General features: G+C 36.5%; 3 protein-coding genes across 4 annotated transcripts in view; 1 reads left to right on the forward strand and 2 right to left on the reverse strand.

Moving 5' to 3' along the window:
• Window positions 1-296, reverse strand: part of LOC109078807 (GTPase-activating protein and VPS9 domain-containing protein 1-like) — a 37,178-nt gene extending 36,882 nt beyond the window's left edge. The window contains exon 1 of the mRNA XM_042763038.1: window positions 114-296. The gene's annotated coding sequence lies outside the window, so the exon portion shown is untranslated. The remainder of the gene's footprint in view (window positions 1-113) is intronic.
• Window positions 297-4,403: 4,107 nt separating this feature from the next.
• LOC109107632 (4-hydroxyphenylpyruvate dioxygenase-like) lies at window positions 4,404-9,225 on the forward strand. The gene is made up of 14 exons (XM_042762506.1): window positions 4,404-4,481; window positions 4,573-4,599; window positions 4,841-4,903; window positions 5,291-5,395; window positions 5,530-5,572; window positions 5,654-5,736; window positions 5,836-5,925; window positions 6,399-6,502; window positions 6,666-6,743; window positions 7,539-7,701; window positions 7,794-7,865; window positions 8,009-8,131; window positions 8,326-8,442; window positions 8,624-9,225. Exons 1-14 carry the CDS (start codon window positions 4,479-4,481, stop codon window positions 8,732-8,734), a joined length of 1,182 nt encoding a protein of 393 aa, XP_042618440.1. The 5' UTR covers window positions 4,404-4,478; the 3' UTR covers window positions 8,735-9,225.
• A 405-nt stretch (window positions 9,226-9,630) lies between these two features.
• Window positions 9,631-22,096, reverse strand: LOC109107633 (histone-lysine N-methyltransferase SETD1B-A-like). Of its 2 annotated transcripts, XM_042762509.1 has the most exons (18): window positions 21,889-22,096; window positions 21,623-21,765; window positions 21,375-21,472; window positions 20,791-21,056; window positions 20,428-20,549; window positions 18,031-19,962; window positions 17,765-17,920; window positions 17,435-17,519; window positions 16,963-17,147; window positions 16,753-16,834; window positions 15,810-16,235; window positions 14,387-14,605; window positions 12,055-13,245; window positions 11,732-11,898; window positions 10,825-10,950; window positions 10,571-10,690; window positions 10,278-10,415; window positions 9,631-10,130 (listed from the first exon to the last, which is right to left on the reverse strand). In XM_042762509.1, the coding sequence occupies exons 1-18, from the start codon at window positions 21,929-21,931 to the stop codon at window positions 9,957-9,959; spliced, it is 5,673 nt and encodes a 1,890-aa protein (XP_042618443.1). In that variant the 5' UTR covers window positions 21,932-22,096; the 3' UTR covers window positions 9,631-9,956. The 2 variants fall into 2 exon arrangements, with proteins under 2 accessions (XP_042618443.1, XP_042618441.1); XM_042762507.1 differs by lacking the exons at window positions 21,375-21,472; window positions 21,623-21,765; window positions 21,889-22,096 and having other exon boundaries at window positions 12,055-13,215; window positions 20,791-21,050.
• Window positions 22,097-23,409: the final 1,313 nt, after the last annotated feature.

Here is a 23,409-nt window from a genome sequence, read left to right on the forward strand (position 1 = left end):
TTAAAAACAAAAGGTGACAACATGACCGAGACAAGCAGGCCAACAATCAGCTAACGCTCAGTTCGCTAAAGTGTCACATGAAGCAGCCCGAGACAGACTTACAAAAGACTTACCGACTAATATGACGGCTGGTGTGAAGTACTGAATTCAGTCGCGACTAGTATGGGTGGGTTTTACAGTTTAGTTCTCGTTTCAGTCCTCCAAAGGTCCTAACTGCGAATGAACGAGATAAAAAGCCCTCCGTCGTGAGATTTTCTCCTCCCTTTAGCAACAGCCACAGCTGTCATCAAACGGGGACGCGCGCCATGCGCATGCGCTGTTCAACCCTGCGCAGACTTTTTTTTTTTTTTTTTTTTTTTTTTTTTTTTTTTTACTGCCAGTAACATCCTATTCGCTACAAATAAGAATATATAAAGTGTATATATATATATATATATATATATATATATATATATATATATATATATATATATATATATATATATATATACTTTATGTTATAAAGATTATATATTGTTCTCCCTATAGGGAAGAACCTGCGTAGACCTGCAGCGTATGGAACCTTTTGAATGTGTTCTTTCTACATTATATTTAACGTTTAAGGATTAATCAAGTACATTTAATTTTTGAACACTTGAAATTGGCAGAATCATTGTAGATATTACATTGATTTTACCAGCAGGTGTCGCTACCAGCATTTGTCATGATTGAATAATCCTTTGCTCTCTTTTGTGGAATGCTGTGGAGAATGCTTTGTGGGAAATCGAGTTGTAATTTCAGTTTTGGTTTGTAAATCTGTCAGATATGACTGCCTTTCTCATGATGTTACAATAATATTATATTTGCATTTTTAAATATTGCAGAGGGATGTACATGTGGCAAAAGATGCGTCAAGGAAAAGGAAAACATTAGATCAATGTTTTATTATGCAGTAATCTGACTATGTATAACAATATATATGCTTTTATATATGCTAATTATATCCTATGCCATGTCAATAATGACATGCATAAATCAAATGTAAAAAAAAAGGCTGAATTAATTGACAATATTTATAAAATCACCTTTTTGATTCAGCCTCTAAAATCAGAAACACAATAACCAAAATACAAAATAACATATTACCAATTAATCTTATTACAAACTGCACCTGCATTACTGTACATTTGATTAATACAGTTGGACAGAACAAATTAAAATACATAGGAAAGAGATATTTTTATTTAGTGAGATTTATATAACTATATATATATTTATTCAATAACAAAAATAATTTTGTGCAATGCGATTGTGAAATTATAGCACCTAGGTGATAAAACTATAAACAGATTGAGAAATTAATTTGTAGTTCATCCTGTATATTTTGTCATTATACATACTATTCACATATTATTGTATCTTTTTTTTTTTCTGAGTGTACTTTAATAGGATTTTTCTTGGAGGTCTTCAATAGTTTCATGGACAAACAACACAAAATAGCACAGAAGAGAACACTTCTGCTCCTCAGCTCTCTTTGCAGCTGTACATACTGAACAATCATATATTGCGATCTCTATTGTTGATTCTGAAAGTTGGTTCCTCCCCTGATGGCTTAAGATCTTTTCCTGTGAACAATAGTGTATGCTTCGATGGCATACCTCACTAGCATGTTGGCTTACCAATGCGAGTCCTGCTTTGTAAAGCCTTCTTGCCTTTCTGTGCAGGAGATAGAGCAGGAGGCAAATGCCCAGGCGGATGAACAGTCACCTTGTCTTTCCTCAGCAACATCTGAGCGCTGTTGCTGGTGGCGGTCTCAGCCCCCCAGCCCCCCAGCGGCTCTGAATTGGAGCGAGGCCCCAGGGACAGAGGCAGGCAAGTTTTAGGGGTGATAGTGGTCATTGTGCGGTTGAGTCTTCTAGATGTTCCCAGAGGAGGCATGCTGGGAGTTCTATGCTTCTTGGTCTCCATGGATTCGACTGTGTTTTTTCTTGGAAGTGCAGAGGGAGTTGTGTGAGCCAGCGCTTGTATTCTCAGTAAGTTAGTTAGGCGGGTCTCCAGGCCACAGAGCACCTGGTCTGTGTAGCTTTGCATCTCACGGCGAAGCTGAGCGAGCTCCTCTCTCAAATCCTTCTTTAATGACTCCAAGTTCAACAATATCTCCTCCAACAAGGCTACACATAACTCTTCTCCTCTGTCCTTACAATTTTCTCCTTTTTCTGTCATCTGCTCTTCTACAGCCTCTTTCTGGGCTACTGCGTTCTCCTCAGATGAGCTGATCTCAACTGTGGGTGCAGCTTCTTCTTGTTCTTTCTTGTTCTTCTCTAGTTCCCTGGTGATTTGGTTTACAACATCCAGTATGCCCATGTGCTGACCATCGAAACCAGCCTGCACCCTGATCTGACTCCTCACCAAAGAGAAGGCTGAATGGATTCTAGCCTGCTTGTCTTTTTCTGTAACTGCCTCAGCTGTTTCATTCTTCTCCTCCATTTCTTCATGAACAGCATGTTCCTCAGCTTCAACCTGCTTGTTTATCTCCTCCTTCTCTTTGTCATCTCTGTTTCTCCTCTTTTGCAACCACTTCTCCAGGATGGCTGGGTTTTCTGCTGTCTGCTCATTCATGGTGCTCAGCTCTGTTTGTTCCTTTTTCTTTACTTTTCTTTGCTCCTCATTCTTGTTTTATAATCATTTTATAGCTCGCCTCATGGTTTATCATCTCACTGTTTCTTCGTTCTCCTCTGATCTCTCTTATGACTTGTGTTGAGATCATGTCGAGCTAAGAGAGACCAACAGCGCTGTATTTCCCACAAGAACCGTAGCTGTCCAATCAGCATTGGCTACAGACTCACTAACTATTCTCAGGGGAAACATACCTCATGTGCATTAACACCTTTCCCCTAAACACTCACATATACTCATTTAAATGTCGGCTATTGCCAGTCTGCTGTATGTGTAAGGTGAAATGCCTGCTCTCAGTAGACTTGGACTTCTGAGAACACATAGTACATCAGATTTTCTCACTACATTTACAACAGACCAATTCACAGTAACAGTAGCACTTTGATCATTTGTTACAATTTTGTTTTTTTCCCAGATCATATAAATGTTGTTGTTTTTTCACACAGCGAACTGATGCACATATAACTTTATTAAAACCTCCTTGTAAGAAGTTGAATTTATAATAAAACATCTATCTATCTATCTATCTATCTATCTATCTATCTATCTATCTATCTATCTATCTATCTATCTATCTATCTATCTATCTATCTATCTATCTATCTATCTATCTATCTATCTATATTCCTGTGGCTTTGGATAAAAGTGTCTGCTAAATAAGTTATTGTAAATGCAAATAATTATATACAGTATAAGTTACATCACACCTGACATAACTGTCGTGAGTATCGACTGTGTTCTCAGCATCATCTAAAACACTGTTAATGAAGTCCCCAGTGGGTTAAAAGCATTCTGCAAACTATTAAAAATGGGGGAGTGGGGCTGCAACAGTAGACCTGATGTTTACTACTAGGAAGCATTTTCTAGTTGGAAGCAGAGTGACAGGGAAGAGTTTGAATTTTAAGCATCAGAATGACACTGCAGTTCTTTAGAATCATTTACATTAATAGTTACCATATTGAAATATCACACAAATGTCTATACATTTGCTAATTTTGAGGTACAACGTTATAATAACTTAAGTCATTAAATCACTATTTAATTAATGGTCTAATGAAATTGTATTTTACATTCAAATAGAAATGCAAACTATTTTAAATAAACTACAAGAATGAAAATATATTTCTAGGTGGAATTCAAGTTATTATTATTATGCAATGTTGGCAGTTTGGACATTAATATAAAGTTTAATTTAAATTTGATTTTAGAGAAGAAAAAAAAGTAGCCTATTAATCTTCGTGACATCAGAAATGGAAGTGCTGCATACTCACATGGAAAACTACAAGCGCAAGTCAACTAGCCAATAAGATTGAAGGAACCGTGTGCCTCCTCTTTTGCATTCAAACAAACAACCTCACAAAACGTAAAATAAATAAATAAATAATAATAATTATAATAAATAAATAAACGCATCATGTTTTATAAAACAGACAGAAATCTGAAGATCTATTATTCCATGCTGTATTAGACAGGTTTTGTATTTTTAGAGTAATACTTAGCTTACATAGCCTACATGGTCTTATTCCTTACAGACTGCAGATATAGAAAATAATAATAATAATAATAATAATAATAATAATAATAATATATTGAACTATATTATTAAACTGCAATGTTATATTATATAATTGTATACTAACTTTTATAGTAAAATAGTCGTTTATATCATGAGTAGAGCATCTTGATTGCTGCTCTCCTCTTCTCCGGAGCGCCGGTGGGCGGAGTCTCACATTCTACTAATTCACATCTGCTGCATCTGCACTCACCTCTCCTCATTTCTGCTACTGACCCAAGAAGAATCTACCTTCAAAAACCACTAAAAGATGGTAAGACACTTACCAAACTATAGTTTTATTTATTTTTATTAATTTATTTCATTACACTACATGCTTAAATGTATTGTTTATTTTTCTCTAGACATCCTACACTGACAAAGGTGAAAAGGTAGGTCATTATTTTTCATAGCTTGTCCCCTTTCTTCTAATATAGGCTACTAATATTTTACTGCTACCTGCATTTCGAACTTTTCTTGTGATTCTTATTCACGAGAAATTCACATAACTTGTAGGCAACATCATTACACTGTTCAGACTAGTCTGTAGATTTATTCTGCTACAAGACTATTTACTGGAATAGAAAGTATCCAACAATTAAGTAATTGCTGTAATTGTTTTAATGTCAACAGCACGAGCAGGGCAGGTTTGTCTGCTTTGACCACATCACTTTCTGGGTTGGAAATGCCAAACAGGTAATTCTTCAGCAAAATGTGTTTGTAGATTTTGCTCATTTCTGAATATTAGAGGAGGTGTCCTGTAGGGAGATGCTATTGGCTCTTTTTAGAGGGTGGGAGAAATAAGCACGCAGCTGCAGAAACCACCATCCTCCACTCACTAATTAGTTCCATATTGAGACTTTTTTGGGCACTCGCCAGTAGATAGTGTCATTACCATATATGTGTAGAAAAAGTTTAATATGTTTATATGGTTTCACTTTAAAATATCAGTTTGCGAATAGTTTGTATCATTTGTATGAATGTCCTAAATTTAAAATATATAGATACAGATAATGAATTTTCTCAAATCTCCCCATCTTGTCAATCTCTTTGTGTTCCTCTCGGTGATGTTTTGCATCCCAGGCAGCATCTTATTACTGTAACAAACTGGGTTTTGAGCCCCTGGCGTATCGTGGGCTGGAGACAGGCAGTCGTGATGTTGTGTCTCATGTGGTAAAGCAAGGAAAGGTGAGAGTCAGGTTGTGTCATTATTCCTGTCCAATCTTTTCATTCATTCAACATTCAGTGCATTCTGTACAAGCCTTGCCAAATTGATCTGCTTCAGGATGAGTTCTCTGATCAGTGTTTTCTATTTCCTGTAGATTATTTATGTCTTCACCTCTGCCTTGAATCCTGGTAATAATGGTAAGACTCATAAATGAATATTGCAGATTGTGATATTCGATTGTCTTCCATACTGTATAATCTGTCCTTTTCCTTGAACAGAGATGGGAGATCACCTGGTAAAACATGGAGATGGTGTTAAAGATGTAGCTTTCACTGTAGAGAACTGTGACTTCCTGGTAGAGGTAAATGCTGATGGTTTCCTCTCATGTTTTCTTTCTTAAAGGTGCTTTCTAGGCATCATTTGCAATAATCACTTATTGCTTTCTTAATTTTTCCTGCAGAAAGCGAGAGAACGAGGTGCTATCATCATTAAAGAGCCTCATGTTGTGGAGGATAAGTTTGGAAGGGTGAAGCTGGCAGTTCTGCAGACAGTATGTATAATTTCATGATTTTTTAAAAAACAAATACTTATATCCAGCAAGAATATTTTAAATGAATCAAAATTTACAGTATGTACTTATAATTTTATGACAGATTTCGATTTCAAATAAAAGCTGTTCTATTGAATTTTCTATTCATCAAGAATCTTGAAAAAGTATGATTTCCACAAAATTTTTTCTTGAGCACTAAATCAGCACATTAGAAAAATTTCTGTAGGATCATGTGACACTGAAGACTGGAGTAATGATGCTGAAAACTCAGCTTTGCAATCACAGAAAATAAATTACATTTTGAAATATATTAAAATGTTTAGAATATTGTTTTACTGTATATTTGATTGAATAAATGCAGCCAAAAACATTTTTAAAAATCTTACCAACCACAAACTTTTTCATGGTAGTGTGTGTATTTAAATCTAAATTCTCATACTTTCTCTCTGATTCTTCTTTCCTTATTGTTTTAGTATGGTGATACCACTCATACATTTGTAGAGCGGACAGGATATAATGGGCTCTTCCTCCCAGGATTCCATGCTCCTCTGTTCTGTGACCCTTCCTTGGAAAAACTGTGAGTGTTCAGATTGTATGATGGCATATAAATATGATTCAGTTGTGTTTGCTATTGTTCAATGGTAAATATGTGTTCACGTCTTCTCATATAAGAGGTCCAAATCTCAGATTGTTTTCTTCATTGTCATTTCTTTGTCTCTTAACATGATTTTCTTTCGCAGGCCAAGCGGGAAGCTGGACTTCATTGACCATGTGGTCGGAAATCAACCAGATAATGAGATGGTGCCAATAGTGGAGTGGTATACAACTTTTCTAAACACTGTATAAATATTAACAGGCAGACAGAATTAGACCTCTGTGCCAGGGTTGTTAAGACTGAAAAGCATAAAAGAAATCACAAAGGTATTCGCTTAGAACAGTGCAAGTCTTTGGGGGGAAACTCCCTATCCATCCCATCCAGTCAGAATACACCGAGAGCCCCTCCCCAGTGATCAGCAGTGTGTCTCCATGGTGAGGAAGGAGTAAAGACAAAGAGAAAAGATCAGAAGAGAGAATAGATGGAGACGGCAGATGGGATGGTTGAATTTCTGTGTCTGTGGTAGTGGACGACTGATTATTATGCAAGAAAATCCCATAGTAATTATGACTCAGCAAATGATTTTTAAAGGGTCTGAGACACCATCTGGAGACAGTTAGACACAACAGGGAGGGGAAAGGGAGGAAAAGAGGGTGGTGAGGGGTGGGAATAGCAGAATTATCTAAACCAGACCCCATCCCATCATGTCCAGCTCTATATACACTGCAAAAAAAAAAAAAAATTATAAATTACTTTTATAAGTTATTTTTTTTATACATTTCTTTTATAAGTTACTTTTTTTATTTTTTCCTAAAACAAGACTTCCCACAAAAATCTGAAAGGGTTATAAAAAATGCAGTGTAAAAAAAAAAAAAAAAAAAACCTTTAACGACTATCCTAGTCCATAAATGTATGGTTTCATTTTGCAGATGATTAGATGCCACTTGGTTTGTTGGTTTGCTAAGGTTTTTCACATGTGGATCACTGTGTTAAATTGATCTGTATGTGTTTGTGTGAAGTATCAGAGGAACCTGCTGTTCCACAGATTCTGGTCTGTAGATGACAAGCAGTTACAGACTGAATACAGCGCGCTGCGCTCCATAGTGGTGGCCAACTATGAAGAAACTGTGAAAATGCCAATTAATGAACCAGCTATGGGGAAGCGCAAGTCCCAGATCCAGGCATGTAATATACACATGACATCTTCTGTACTTACATTCATCTATCCAATGCATGCATCCATCTATTAACCTAAATAACGTTCCTCTTTTAGGAATATGTGGAGTACTATGGTAGCGCAGGGGTTCAACACATTGCTATGAACACCTCTGACATCATTACAGCAGTAAGTAAACCACAGACATAAAAGGTCTTACGACATTGACAGAGAAGGCAAAAGTGGTAGTGTGCAAAGTTTTAGGATGTTCTATGTGAATGCTTAAAAAGTTTACTTTGCATTTTAAATTGATGTCAAGAATATATTTTCAGATCCGTAACCTAAAGGAACGTGGTATGGAGTTCATGACGGTGCCTGACACTTACTACCAGCAGCTCAGGGAGAAGCTGAAGTCTTCCAAAGTCCAAATTGTTGAGGACATCAGCATATTGGAGGTAAGACTATATTTCCAGTTCAAGTAATCAAAAGTGTTTTATCAGCTATTAGAAGGAGCAATGCAGTCTACATTTTGAATTTGAACTTTGAAGAAAATACAGCAGTTATTGCCAGCTAATATTCCATACGAATGCTAATTTCTGTAGCAGGTCAGAAGCAGAATGTGAAAATAGTGTTGCACTGTTTTATACAGGAACTTAAAATCTTGGTGGATTATGATGACAATGGCTACCTACTCCAGATCTTCACCAAACCAGTACAGGACAGACCCACCGTGTTTCTGGAGGTCATCCAGAGACACAACCATCAAGTAAGCAATAATATAGCAATATATTTTTAATTGTTTCAGAGCAAGCATTCATCATATTTAAATATGCATTTAATTGGTTAGAAATTAAGACTTCAGAGATGTCTCCTAAATGTATAGACATGGAGCATTTCTTCCTATGTAGAGAAAATATAAATAACAGTGCATTCCTCTGTTGTTTCAGGGTTTTGGAGCTGGAAATTTTAAATCTCTGTTTCAGGCAATTGAAGCGGACCAGAACGCCAGAGGAAACCTCATCATACTTACACCTAATGGCACATCAGAGAAACTCTGACTGGGCTATTTCTATTCATAGTAAATGCATAGTGCACATATATTGAAATATGCACACTAATGTTTTACTTTGTAAATTTTTTGTTTGGCTTTCAAGCATGTGCCATTATAGTTTGTACCCAAGTGTTTTTTAACAGACTCTTCTGACCTTTAGTCTCATGAACATTTCCACCAGTTTCATTTCCATCATATCGCAAATGATATGTTTAACAGCATTCTGTGGTGGAAATAATATTATGATACAGTAGTGGAAATTATATTTTTTGGAATAAAATGTCTTCCCGAGGTTTATTTCATTGCTAACATTTTATGTATCTGATATTTTCACAAATTCTGTATGTGTGATTTTTACAAAATTATAGGTTAAGTGGAAATGAAGAACAATAAAAAGATTCCTCTCACGAACATAAGAACCTTTTCTTTGATTTCTTAACACAGCAAGTCTCATTTGTTGATTGTGCTGAAAAAAAAAAAAAAAAAAACGCCACAATTAAGGACAGTTGTAATTTGTGTCTTGTGTCTTTAAAAATCTTTATACTATGAATAAATAAAGATAAATAAAGACCAAACATGTATTTCTTCTCTAATGTCATTTCTAGCTCTCCTTTACATTTTGATCGAAATCTGGTGGTATGCTTGTCTTGTTATTACACAAGCAAAATACTAGAGGTTTAATAGACGCATTCAGAGAAATGCTTTTTTTTCATTATTATTATTATTTTAAGGAATGCATATTTTTAACTGTCCACCACCAAGTGTAATACTTAATAGTGTATTAAGAGTAAAGTTCCATGGTATTCAGAAATAAAAAATAAAAACACATTTATTTAGAAAAATACATATACTTTATTATTTTCATTGATATTTTACAATAAAACTCATGAAAGCATATTTAACTTTAATCCAAATAATTATGATGAAAATCACATTTTAGCAGTGAAATTAAAATCTGCCCTGAAGTTTTTGCTCTGGACATTTTCCAACTTTACACGTGCAGAATTTAGAAATCTGAGATTCTGGAAATATTTGCTCATTTATCTTCATGTCAAATTGTCATTTGCACCTGTGAAAAAAAATGACAAATGTCTGTGACGGTCAGGAATGTGTTACGCCTTTGTGAATTTATTTAAAACCCTTATTCCTAACAGAATTAAAAAAATAGGTTCATGTTGACTGAAACTTGTTTACTGCTAATACTTCAAGTGGGTAAGATGAGTCCTTCTCTAATTGAGGGTTCCTCTGCAGTTCTCCGCAGCACACAGGCAGGGGATCTTCTCATCCTCAATAGGGAATTTGTAATCATAAGTGATCTCTTCATTTACACCAATAGGTTGCCGAGAGTAGATGACTATTTTCTTTTGAGCTTCCACAGTAATGATTTTGGCATAGCAGTTTGGCTATGGAAGGAAAAACACAAAAACCAGTAGATATAGAATGTTAAAATGAAAATGAATAATAAACACTAAACAACAAAAGGTAACAATTATTTGGCATATTGAAAATTTATTATGACTTATTACTTAAAAACATAATTCTGGTCTTACATTGCAACTGTGATTGATGAATCTTGCAAGGTTACCACACTTGGTTGCATCAATGATAGTGTCCTGGTCGACCCGGAACAGATAACTGCTTCCAATACCCTCATTTTCATAGCGCCTTTCACGCATGTCTGCAATCACCTACAAGCAGAAATTGGGATATAATAAAAATATACAGGAATTTGTGAATTTGCAAGACATTTATAGCTTGAAAAAAAGACATTACTGATGTTTTAACTCAGAAAAGAGTGCTGAAATATCTAACTAAGTTCAGTTTTGTGTATTGTGTATCTCACCTGCCGAATGCTCTGGCCTACATATTCAATTATCATTTCATCTGCAGCAATGGGTTCCTCTGCAAACAGCCCCCAGTCATGAATACGACTCCTGCCAAAACGCAGCTTCTTCTTACGGAACTGTAAAGAGGGAAAATATTTACACTCCTGGTGAACCAAAAAATGAAGTAGCAAAATAGCGTTGTTGTGGAAGATTTTGGTGTTTCTGGTGATTCTAGCATTTGTTACGCTGTTGTTGCAACAGCTGGTCTTACCTTGAGTTGGTTGAATTTGAGGAGGTCGCTGTCACAGCTGAAGGAGGATAACAGGCGACGCTGTTCAGCTCGGAGCTCTGATCCTGATCTGGATGAAGGTGGAATCTGAGCTGGCATACTCTTCCCCTGCATAGATCAGCAAATAATCTCAAATTACTGTAAATTAATTTTAAAGGTACATTACGTCATGACTCATATTCATGAAAACATCTTGGTCTTGGGCATTATACTGACACCTGTTTATGACAGTAAATTGGTCAAATTGCACAACACACCTGGTCATGTCTCAACATGATAGAAAAAAGTTTTTTTCTAGGCCATAGGAATAATTGAGTTTTTTTTATATATATTTGTGATTTCTTTAGGAGTAAAACTTGAAGTAAAAAAAATACTTAGTGCACCTTTAAATCACACAGCGGAAAACGACGCAGAGAAATAACCGATAGTATTTTAAGTAATTTAATTTAGTAATTTAAGTTCTTTAAACATGTTTACAAATAATTGACAACTGTAGCAGAAAAATAAAAAAGGAAAATTTTCTTTCTAGTGTTACTTCAGAATGATTTTTAATATTACTATTATGTAATTTATTAATATTTTGATTTAGTTTTATATTTAGTTTTCATTGTTATTTAAATTTGAGCAAGTTTTAGTAATTTTATGTTCTATTCTCATTTTTTTCTTAGTTTTGGAGGTTTTTATATAGATTTAATTTATTTTTATTTCAGGTTTAGCAATTTTACTACTTTAACGGCAACTTATTTCATTTAGCTGCCAAGGCCTTTTTTTTTTTTAGTTTAAGTTTTTCATTTTCATGTTATACTTTATTTCATTTAGACTTTATTAAGTGACCGAAAACAACATTAAAAGGTTTTAGATAACAATAACAAAACAGTTTCTTTCTCACCTGGTTATCTACAATAAACTCTTCTGAAGCAGAAAGTTCATCCCTGAGATATCGGAGCTTTTCCCTCTTACTGATGAAGTAATAACCCTCACTGCGCGCACAACCTGTCATGTGATTCCTGATGCCATCCCGCCATCTTCTCAGCCTGTCGTCAGGAGAGCTGGTTGGTGCAGCAGAGTCAAGGAACAAACAACAGACCAATATACATATGGAAAATAGATTTGACAATATATTTTAACATGCGTGTCCACTGGTTTAAAAAAACAAACAAACAAACATTAACTACTTTGACTATGATGTGTATATTATGTGTTGAAGGATATGAGGATGTGGGACCCAGCGTGTGCTGTTCAACCAATCACATTCTTCATCCTCCACCACAAGCCTCTCATAGGTGGCCTTCAGGTGCTTGATCTCCTCCTCATTCACCCCTTTAGTCCACACAGCATGGAGGACTAACTTCTCTCTTCTCTCAGAACGTGGAGAGAAGACAGGATGACGTGTGGATGATGATTCTCTCCACCTTCTCCACACAAAAGACGACTCCTGCAGCCTTTGATTCTCATTCTGTTGACGTGTGTCCTCTAGTGAACGCTTCTCTCTGTAGGCTTCTGGTGGTCTTTGTTCAGTCCTTATATCTGAGACACAATTCAAAGGCCCCAAAACCTGATTTGCAAAAGATTTTTTTGTAACATTGTTCACTTGTAAGGCCGAATTAGTATTTATATTTGTATATTGTTTTGTCTGTTGTAATTCAGTCATCCGTCTTCTCATTTTAAGCCGGTCTCGACACCTTTTCAAGCGTGCTGTGTCTAAACAAGTTGTTCCACGTGAGGGTACATGATGGTCATGACTATTATTTATACTGAAATTATTAGTTTGTGCGTCTGACTGTGCAAAGGCAGAGTTGTGATGATGGAGTCCACTAGCCCACAGCTCTCTATGCAAAACATTTCTCTCTCTATGGTTTTGGACAGGTGGAGACGGAGACATGTCTCTCCCTGGTGTCCTTGGGATCCCGCTGTCAGCACATGGAGACAGAACGGGGTTACAGGGGCTTCCCGTTCTTAGTGAGGTCTCTTGCAGTAATCCCGATGGTATTATTCTCTCAAAGTGATAAATTTGGTGTGGACCATTGACCCTGCCTGGTGTTTTTGGTTTTTCCTCATACGTGGGGTATGACAAATGGAGAGGAGGACAGTGGTAAATGGGTGAGGAGGGAAGTTCCTGGATGCCTGTGGGAGAGGGAGGAGCTGGTAGGGGTGTAGGTGGTCCTGGAGGTAGAATATGATCCTCAGTCTCCTCCATTTCCAGACATCCACCAGGTGTGTGAGGCAGTTCCACCTCCTCAATAGTAGGAGGTGAGAATCTCCGTCCCAGCTCCATTTCAGGGTCACTGTCGGACAAAGATCCAGTGGGTGTGATGGGTCTGAGGTTCTCAGAATCCTCCAGTGTTTCTGTAATGACTCTCCGGTCCTCTGAATCTGTAGAATATTGAATAGTCTCCAAATCATCTGAAAGCAGAAAGATCCAGATTCTGCAACTAACAACTACTTGATAATCTGTTAGTTGATTATTTATTTGATTAGTCTAACACTACAAATATGCAAATGTAAGTCTATGTAATGCAATAATACTGTATAAAATGTATTAAATTATTATAAAATTGATTAAAATATAAAGGTTACAATATAAATAAAAAAAGTTTGAAACAGTTGAAATATCCAAACATTATAGTAATACAGAAAATGTAATATAAAAATATAACATTATATTGTTTTTAATATAAATTCATGTTATACATAATAATTAATTTATTATGGCACAAAAACCTGATTAACTAATAAAGAAAATAGCTACCGAATATTATAAATAATTTAAATCTAGAAGCTGCACTGATTGAGATACAGAAATTATAGTAATGGTCAGACAAATGTGGAATACTGGCAAAATCAGTTATTAAAAAAATAAAATGTTAAAATGGACATATATATATATATATATATATATATATATATGTAGTTGGCTAGGAATGAATAGCACGACCAAGGAACAGAGTCCACAGGGTATTTAATCATGAATCCAGGAGTAAATCAAACATTCAGCAACACAAATGCAAATCAACATCAATCTTCAACATTAAAGAACACAGGACTTAAGTACAGAAACGTAATTAGGGAAAACTGAAACCGGTGTAGAGCTAATTAATCAACAACCATGGAAAATAATAGACACAGGAAACACAGGAAATGTGGAAACAGAAACTGAACCAAAACAGAACAACCGTGACACACACACACACACACACACACACACACACACACACACATATATATATATATATATATATGCAGCTGTGTGTGCGTGTGTGTGTGCGTGCATGTGTCTACTTGTATACTTTTGTGTTTAGAAAACCATCTAGAAAACCAAAATCAAATTTCATAAATATGAGGTTTTCAGCTTGTTCACTGGGGGGTGATAAGGCAGTATTTTTCTTTTCTTTTCCTTTTATTCGCTTAATTTTGCTATTTTGAGTAAAGCTGCTATTGACAAATGTGTATCATAAAAAGTTCTGAAAGAAACTAAAAAAAAAAAAAAAAAAAACTGAAAAGATTTTGGAAATATGGAATGGATCAGTGGAAAGTAAACTCTTACCTGACAGTCCTCTGTATGTAGGAGACGGTGGGCTTGGCAGCTCTGACTCCTGATCTGAGAAGAATAACACCGGGTCTGGGAGCTTTAGTTTGTTTGTTAAACAGTGTTTAACTGGGTCCTGTAAGGTGTATTTAAGAGGCTCAGGTAGTTTCAGACCTTGCATATACACTCTTACGCTCAGTTCCTCCTCTGGGTCTTCTGTTCTAGCTGGATTCAAATCTACAAGAGCCAAACCACAAATTACATTCGTCAACACTGATCTGATGATTTAGACATTTCTTAATGTTTTGATACACAAGTTGAGGTCAAAAAACTAGCCCTGATACCACTGTGAGAAAATATTAAGAATTCTTAAAAACATCTGATATGCAGACAACTGAAACACAAACATTCTCCTTGTAATATAATGTAAAACATAAAAAAAACAGTTGTCTTTGGAAAATTTTTATTAATTATTGTCAAGTTTAAAACTTTGATTAAAGGGATAGCTGACCCAAAAATGTAAATTCTGCCATTAATTACTCACCCTCATGTCGTTCCAAACCCGCTCTTCAGAACACAAATTAAGATATTTTTTGATGAAAACCAAGAGCTTTCTGACCCTCCATAGACAGCAAGGGAACTACCACACTCAAGGTCCAGAAAGGTAGTAAGGACATCCTTAAAACAGTCCAGTTAATTTTATGAAGCTATGAGAATACTTTTTGTACTCAAAGAAAACAAAAATAACTACCAACTTCAAGGTCCAAAAACACAGTAAACAGATCATTAAAATAATCCATGTGATCATCAGTGGTGCAACCGTAATTTTATTAAGCTACGAGAATACTTTCTGTGAGCGAAGAAAACAAAAATAACGATTTTATTTAACAATTTCTTCTCTTCCAGTTAGTCTCTGCAGCCATTTACAAGTGTACCATGATGCATGCATGTACATTCATCTACTTGTAAACAAGGCGCTGCGTGTTCTACATCAGCCACACCACACACAGACAATAAAGTTATAAAAGTGAAATAATACCTGAGCAGACACATGAACAGACAATAAAGTCATTATTTTTGTTTTCTTCACGCACAAAAAGTATTCTCGTAGCATCAGAAAATTAAGGCTGAATCACTGATGTCACATGGACTGTTCTAATGATGTCCTTACTACCTTTCTGGACCTTGAGTGTGGTAGTTCCCTTGCTGTCTATGGAGGGTCAGAAAGCTCTTGGATTTCATCAAAAATATCACAATTTGTGTTAAAAAGATGAACGAAAGTCTTATGGGTTTGGAACAACATGAGGGTGAGTAATTAATGACAGAATTTTTATTTTTGGGTGAACTATCCCTTTAAGTTATCTATCATCTCTAAAAAACAACAAAAATACATTTTGGTTGATTTGTGCTTTATGTGAAAACCAAAAATCAATGAACTTACCAAATAATTCATGGTCGATATCACTTTCTACTGAATCTGGTGCACACGGGGTCACAGGGGGGTCGAGATCTTCTTCCCAGTGTGTGAATGATGAGTCAACAGGCGTGTGAATCATCTCTTGGTTTTCATTATCATCCTCATCTGAAGATATCCATATAGTCTCTTCTATTTTTCTGTCCTCATGTGGAATTTCAGAAAAAGAATTTTCACAATCCAACTGATCATCCTCCCCAGAAGACAAAGAGTCTGAGGAATTGTCGCTCCTGTCATCCGAGGAGTCAAAGACAGATCTTCTAGAGGAAACTGAGGAGTCAATAACAGATGGAGAAGAAGCTGGGGAGTCAGAGACAGTTCTGGGAGAGGATAAGGAGTCGTATCCTTGGCTTTTAGAAGCAGATGAGTTGGAACTTGTGTGGCTGATAGTATCTGAAAGGTATAAAGAAACATAATAAAGTTGTCATACAAGATGCCATCCAAAGTTTGGATTCAGAAAGATTATTCAATGTTTTTGAAGTCTCTTATGCTCACCAAAACTTCATGATTTAAAATAACTGTTTTCTATTTTAATATATTTTAAAGTGTAATTTATTCTAATATTAGTGTAATTATTATTATAATATATTGATTTGCTGCTCAAGAAACATTTCTTATTATCATTGTTGAAAACAGTTGTGCTGCTTAATGTTTTGTGGGAATTTTTTTATTTATTTTAGTATTTTGGCATTTATTAAATTTGTTTGAAACATTATAAACAGATTTACTGTTTCTTTTAATCATTGCAATGCATCCTGAATAAAAGTATTGATTTCTTTTAAAATAATTTACTGTTCCCATACTTTTGAATGGTAGTGTTTGTATATGAATTGAATGTTGTACTATATATTATATATAATTAAATACATATAATTACTTTATTTAACAACTGACAGATATCAGTGAATACCTGTATCTGAGTGATCTTCATCCTCTATGATAACACAAGGACCACTCTTCTTATCGTCATCAATTTTCATCTCATCACCCTCCTGAAAAAAACAATGACACTATCAAACCTGTGAATGATCCTCTCAAAGTCTTCCAAGCAAACATCGCGATTTCAGCTTAATATAACTTTTATACGAGTGCATCTTTAGTTATAAAAGTGAAATAATACCTGAGCAGACACATGAACGTCCTCAGATTTGGGATTCTCTGCTCTGTCAGAATTCTCTTCATCTTCTTCTTCCTCACTATCTAATGCCAGAGGCCTGGAATGCCTGCGTTTCCCCATGGTGTCTTCACTAGCACTTTTGGTTGTGTCCTCTTCAACATTAAGTGGGGCTGTTTGCTGCTCTGATTCTTTGAAATAAATGTTGACCGTATTTTGTCAGTCTGTAAGATTACTTCAAATGCAATTAGGATGCAAATTGAAGACAGATGCAAAAGGGCAATTTCGACTTCATACAGTACATGCCTGAACAATATTACAAAACTATGGGGAGAATGTTTACACCTCAGAGTAAAAGAAAAAAAACTGTGTAATAAAGGCAAGATAAAGGTATTACGTTGCATTTTGAATTTACAATTGGAAGACACAGTATAAAGTCATAGTTAAGTTAGAGTGAAACCGCTAATTCCAAACTGACCTTCATCCTCAGAGTGCTCAAGACCAAGAGGACAGATCCTTTTGACATCATTGGAGGCTTTTCTTAATGGATCCTTCCTCTTTAACTGAGCATGGACACATTTCATAATTTAAAATCACAACACAATCCTACTAAAAACCTAAAATGAATTTCTTTGTTTTACATTACTGTTTGACAAGATTGACAGGTTTGTGAAACAAAACTAGCCCAGACTAAAAAACAAACTGTTTGGTTTAATTTTATGAAAGTGCATACTGAAGTGCATAATACATACTAAATCAGTTATTGTATTGTATATTTTTTAATTTATATGAAGTGCCAAGTTTGTACCTTAAAAGATGGTAGTTTGATGCCACCATGCAGACTTATTTTTCCTGTGCCCAATACAGAGCCTTCGACCCCTGCATTCCCCATTCTTAGGTGCTGCTCCATCGCTCTGAGCATTGTATCTTTATTTCCTTCCGATTTAACAGTTGGGTTGGACACCTGGATGTGCGCAAAATGATATATATGAAAACAATATTGAAATGTTACTGGAAATATAGACTGACACTACACAGTTTATCACTACACCTGAACTAAGAATCAAATCCCACCTTAGCCACCTGTTCTTTGTCATCCCACCACTGGTCAAACGCTTTGAATGCCACAATCTCAATCATCTTGCGATGTATGTCTTTTTTTACGATAGCCCGCAGCTCTGAAGCAACAACAGCTAGAACTCGATCCACTGTTGCCTTATGGGGCGATTCTTTCATAGGGACATAACCTGGTGGAGGTACTGAGGGGTCAAACCTGGGCATGGGGGTAGGAAGACAGGGTGGTCTATACATCAGTATGGCAGATGAACACCCAGCGGAAGGGTAAGGTGGGCGTTGAGTCATGAAATTAAAGGGTGGAGGGAGGAAGGGTGGTGAGAATGAGGTTTGCCCTTGTGTTATTCTAGTAGGAATGGGAAGAGGTACTTGGCTACCCTGCCAGTTGGGTGGCCTACAGATTTTCTGGATCTTTGGAGGAGGGAAGAATGAACAAGAAGAACTTGGCAGAGTGTATCCAGGTAACAATGGAGCCCTAGGTGGAGGAGGACCCATTTTTGAAGGTAAATTAGGAGATGGAAGGGAAGGGTAGAGAGCAGATGGTGGAATTAGGATTGGAGGTGGGGGTATTTCAGGTATGGGAGGGGGTAAAGAGCTCCTGTTGCTGCAGATCACTGGTATACTACACGGCTGATCTGAAGTATCTTCACCTTCGTTTGGGTTGACCCTGGGCTCCCTGGCTGATTGAAGTTCATGGTCGTCTTTTGCCACATCACAGAGCTGAATAAGACTCACATCCTCAATGCCAGATAAACTTTCTCTTGGATGAGAGCCATTATTGCACGCAATAGATGATGTTTGGTCATGGTTTAGGACAACATCTGTGGAACAAGAAGGAGAGGGGATGGGAGCTTTCGGAGAAGGTTGAGGATGATAGTCTGGATCATGCTCTTCAGTAGCTGAAGTCTCTGAGTCTGAACTCTCTTGGTTCAGAAGGGGCAGAACTGGACTTCCAGCACTAAGAAGCATCTGGATACGAGAGTCCAGGCTGTCAGGCTTTGATTCTGGAGCAGGAGATTCAGGAGAAGAACACTGCACTATTGGCTCTGAAAGATCAGTTGTGGTTTCAGAGGAAGGACACGGTTTCTGGGTATATGAGTGAGAAGATTGAGCTTGTGGTTGACAATGATTTTGGTTCACCTCTTGAGTTGTCTTGCAAGGTACTTGAGTGCTACTGAAAGTATTTTCTGACGTATTTGCATTTATCTGCATATCAGGATGAATGTGATGAACACTGAGGCCCTTGACTAAGCCAGTAAAGTTTTGGCGTGTGAAATTATCTGAAAGTGATGGTGTGGTTGGAGCTTCCTGAAATTTACCAAAAGGCAGTTGATTGGCCACAGGTCCAGAGCGGTAATGGCCTCCCCTATATACAGGTCTATGGATATAGTGGTGCTGTGGCCTACGGTTGTATGCGTTTTGGTACTTGCTCTCAAGAGGTCTGACCCGGTGTCCTCCACGAACATGATTGTTAAGGTGAGAATAGCATCCTGGAGTTTTTTGCCTATTTGAGAAGCTGCCATTTTGAGAGGGAGCTCCACCTAGCATCCAAAAGTTTTTCACAGCACTTTGAATAATGCCAGTTTTTTTGCAGGCTGCTTGAGTCACATGACCAGGCTGAAGCTGTGAGATGTTTGGGATGGACTGTTGAATAAAAGGAATACCGGAGGCAGTATTTATCAGAGTAGACTCATTTGGGGTCCTCTCACACTGAGATGGTGTGCCTGGCCTACTGTGGGTCAGAGAAGGGGTGTAAGGGGTATCTTGGTATTGAGGGGTCTGCCAGAAGCTACTAGGTGTGTCCTGGCGCATGCTTGAGTAGGCAGTATCCGTGGATAATGGAGTAGAACAATCCAGCGAAGGGGAGCCATTACATATTGAGGATGATGATGATGATAATGTGTATGACAACTTCTTCAGTGGTTCATACTCCTGAAAGATTGAAAGAGACTTGCAAGTTAACTTAAAAAATAAATAAAAAATAAAAAAAAATAATTGCAATGCTAAAAGCTCCTGCTGTACTGTTTGGGAGAATCTCTAACTGTTGCACGTCTCATGTGATGTTATACAGCAAAGTATAACTCAAGTAAGTGGAGAGTTCCAAGCATGAAGATATTACATATCATAATATATTATGCATGATAACATTGTAATATAATGTAAAGTCATCCCCCATACAGTTATGGGAGATGGATTTAAGCAATTACATATTTAAGCTATTAAACTATTTAACATCACTAAAGGAAATTAGAAATAAAAGTTTTTAATGACCAATGATGAGAAATAAATAATCAAATATTCCTGCTGACAGTTGAGGTAACAACAGATTTTTAGGGGGCTGAGAAAGCGGGTAAAAACAACAAAAAAAACAAGCAATGCCTATGGTCTTGTACTCACAGTTAAAGAGTCAGTGAATGAGGATGGTGACTGGGGTCCCCAGGCATCTTCTCCAACAGGGAGAGTAAAAGGTGTATATAAACCACTAACAAGCATCTGGAAGTATCGGTTCCTCTTCACACCTAAAACCAGTCAATGAAGATCATGAATCATGTAATGCATACAAAACAAAATACACAGAATATATACAATATATATACATACAGTAGTTACAAGTGATTCAGTCTTGAGCTGAGTTATGGCAATTGCAACAGATTGCATAGACATGTTTATGAAATCTTTTATTTAGAAGATATTGATATTATAGAAATATCAGAGGTATTATAGAAAAACTGAGAAGTAAGAGTACAGAAATGTATTTACCTTTGGGATCAAACTCCACATGGATGTTGTTTCCCATCACAGAAGTGTTGTGCAGATTTTTTACTGCATTATTTGCTGCATTTACAGATTCAAAAACAACCTTTGCTATTCCTAAATGCTTCTTATTCTTTGGATTGTATAAAACTTTCAAATCTTGAACCTCTCCGAAATGTTTACACATTTCAGATAGGAATCCATCTCTAATGTTGTCATTAAGCCTCGCAAATGTCAACTCCTTTGGCGCTCCAACATAATTCTCATCAACCAAAAAAAAAAAAAAATTTATTAGAGTTTTATTGACATATGGCATTATTTTTGTTGTTCTGTTTTGAATGTGAAGAATCAACAGGAAATTGTAATTGCTCAGACAGCATACATGAACATCAGTTTGATACTAATGAGAAATTACAATTAATTTGATAACGCTTCAGATGACATGAGGAAAAATGTTTGGGAAACTTGTTTGGGATCTCAGAGACCTCAGGAATAAAACAACTCAGTTTTATTTAATTGAATTTTATTGAACATTGGTTATATATTTATTACTTTTAAAAACATGCCTTTAATGTAACCTGGTACTAACCTTAAAATTGGGAAGTGGGAAATCTGCTTCATTGAATTTTGTCCAAAAACGTGCAATTCTGGGATCTCGTACAACATCCACAGGGAAACATTCAGGATGCTGGCAGACAACGATTTAGTAAGCTTTTGTACAATGCAGAATACAACTAAAATGTGTAGATCTCATCAAGTTGGATAACTAATCATTATGTTAACCTCTATATAAATATTAGTCGCTATTATTGTTTTGCTTGAACCCAGATGTACTCACCGCTGCGCTGAAGTGCTGTCCATCATAGCGGTACAGTTTCTGGCCTCCGCCGATCAAAACCGGATCAATAATCAGTTTGAAACAACTCCAGTTTGGAGTTGCGCCTTCCAGGGGATCACAACTATCGGTTTTTACTAATGCATCTAAAATGGAGAATCACAACACACGATGAAAAGTAACGTTTTTACACGACGGAAGCTCTGAGTCATGAATACATATGTAACTTAGGCCTACAACATATATTTTGATACAGGTTTATTTCTCACCGTTATCTTTCTGTTGACCCTCCTTTTCGACGCTTTCGTACATGATTCGCAGTCATTGTACAATGTTATTAAAATGCTCTTCATAGGACGCTGATTAAAACGCTATTTCCTGTAAATATCACGAGGCTGTTGTCAGGAGTACATTGTAGGTCGTACGTGTCTCCCAAGAGGAGCAGCGCATCACTGCTGCACAACAGGTGGGAGGAACCTGCCGCCACACCCGCGCTGTCACCAGGACAGAGAGGAGACTGTTCAGAAGACACAATCTTGCTGTTAGGCCAATTAAATATTATAGATAACCAACTCAAAATATAACTTTTAAAATATTAACAACAATTTCTGCTAGTGTAAAATATGTCAATAAAAAAACACACTAACATATAATAATAATAGTCTAATAATAATAATAATAATAATATCAAGTATTCTTATTCTTGTTCCCTATTCTAAAATTAAAGTTGTTTTGAAATATAATTATCTCTACAATGTGTAATTTATTTAATTAAGTACAAAGAATGCTGTTGTGAAAATTACTCAACAAATGTATGTCTACAGTATAAACTACCCTAATCTATGTTGTGGGTCTAGTATGGAGCAAATAGGTATTGCAATAGCCTGAATGCTCAGACGTGATATTTCTAAATTTAAAGTATAACAGTGAAAGTTTTAAATAGCCTAAATGTTGCAGTATATATTGAAAAAATTACTAAATCAGCTGATTATTTCAGTTCTGTCATTTAACATCCATTAACCTGTGGTTGAACTGTTTTACAACTTACCTCACTCCTGGATCTCCCCTATCAATTAGAAAAAGATCTCCTGGGATGGGGAAATGTGGGTACTTTCCACTTTTGTTGTGCCTGTATGAAGGTACACACCTGCATCCAGAGACAGGTCTACTAATGACTGGCATGTAGTGCAGTTAGGGGTAGTGTCGTACTGCGTTAACGGAGAGATCTTGTGTTCCATATCCTGTAAAATGTGGGCCAATTCTTTTATCCCACATTTTTACATCAGCATCCAAAATCGAGCTGAAGCACATTAGCATAATTTATCTGAATTACAGTGGTAACAAAAAGTTACGTCTGGGCTTTAGTGAAAGTGACATACAGCTAAGTATGGTGACCCATACTCAGAATTCGTGCTCTGCATTTAACCCATCCAAAGTGCACACACACACTGCAGTGAACACACACACAGAGCTGTGGGTAGCCATTTATGCTGCGGTGCCCGGGGAGCAGTTGGGGGTTCTGTGCCTTGCTCAAAGGCACCTCAGTCGTGGTATTGCCGGCCCGAGACTCGAACCCACAACCTTAGAATTAGGAGTGAAACTCTCTAACCACTAGGCCACGACTTCCCCCAAATTAATTAAGTCTTCCGCCGAATTCAGTCAAATTCTTAATTTGAATCAGTCAGTTAGATTAATAAGTCATTTGGGCTGTTACCAAGCTAATTAAATCAGTACTGACAAAATTTATATTTGCAATGCAAAGAAAAAATAGAAGCTGCATTAGAAGGGGG

Source organism: Cyprinus carpio, chromosome A8 (assembly GCF_018340385.1).
Source record: "Cyprinus carpio isolate SPL01 chromosome A8, ASM1834038v1, whole genome shotgun sequence".
Taxonomy (NCBI): domain Eukaryota; kingdom Metazoa; phylum Chordata; class Actinopteri; order Cypriniformes; family Cyprinidae; genus Cyprinus; species Cyprinus carpio.

Excerpts from the sequence above, each read along its gene's own strand:
- LOC109107632 (XM_042762506.1), top strand. Across the intron at positions 4,904-5,290 it reads GGGTTGGAAATGCCAAACAG|GCAGCATCTTATTACTGTAA; the intron begins GTAATTCTTCAG and ends TTTGCATCCCAG. Across the intron at positions 5,573-5,653 it reads CTTGAATCCTGGTAATAATG|AGATGGGAGATCACCTGGTA; the intron begins GTAAGACTCATA and ends TTCCTTGAACAG.
- LOC109107633 (XM_042762509.1), bottom strand. The coding sequence starts at position 21,931 with ATGTACGAAAGCGTCGAAAAGGAGGGTCAACAGAAAGATAACG. Across the intron at positions 21,473-21,622 it reads GACAGCACTTCAGCGCAGCG|CATCCTGAATGTTTCCCTGT; the intron begins GTGAGTACATCT and ends GTTGTCTGCCAG. Across the intron at positions 17,520-17,764 it reads TCAAACTACCATCTTTTAAG|TTAAAGAGGAAGGATCCATT; the intron begins GTACAAACTTGG and ends GTCCATGCTCAG.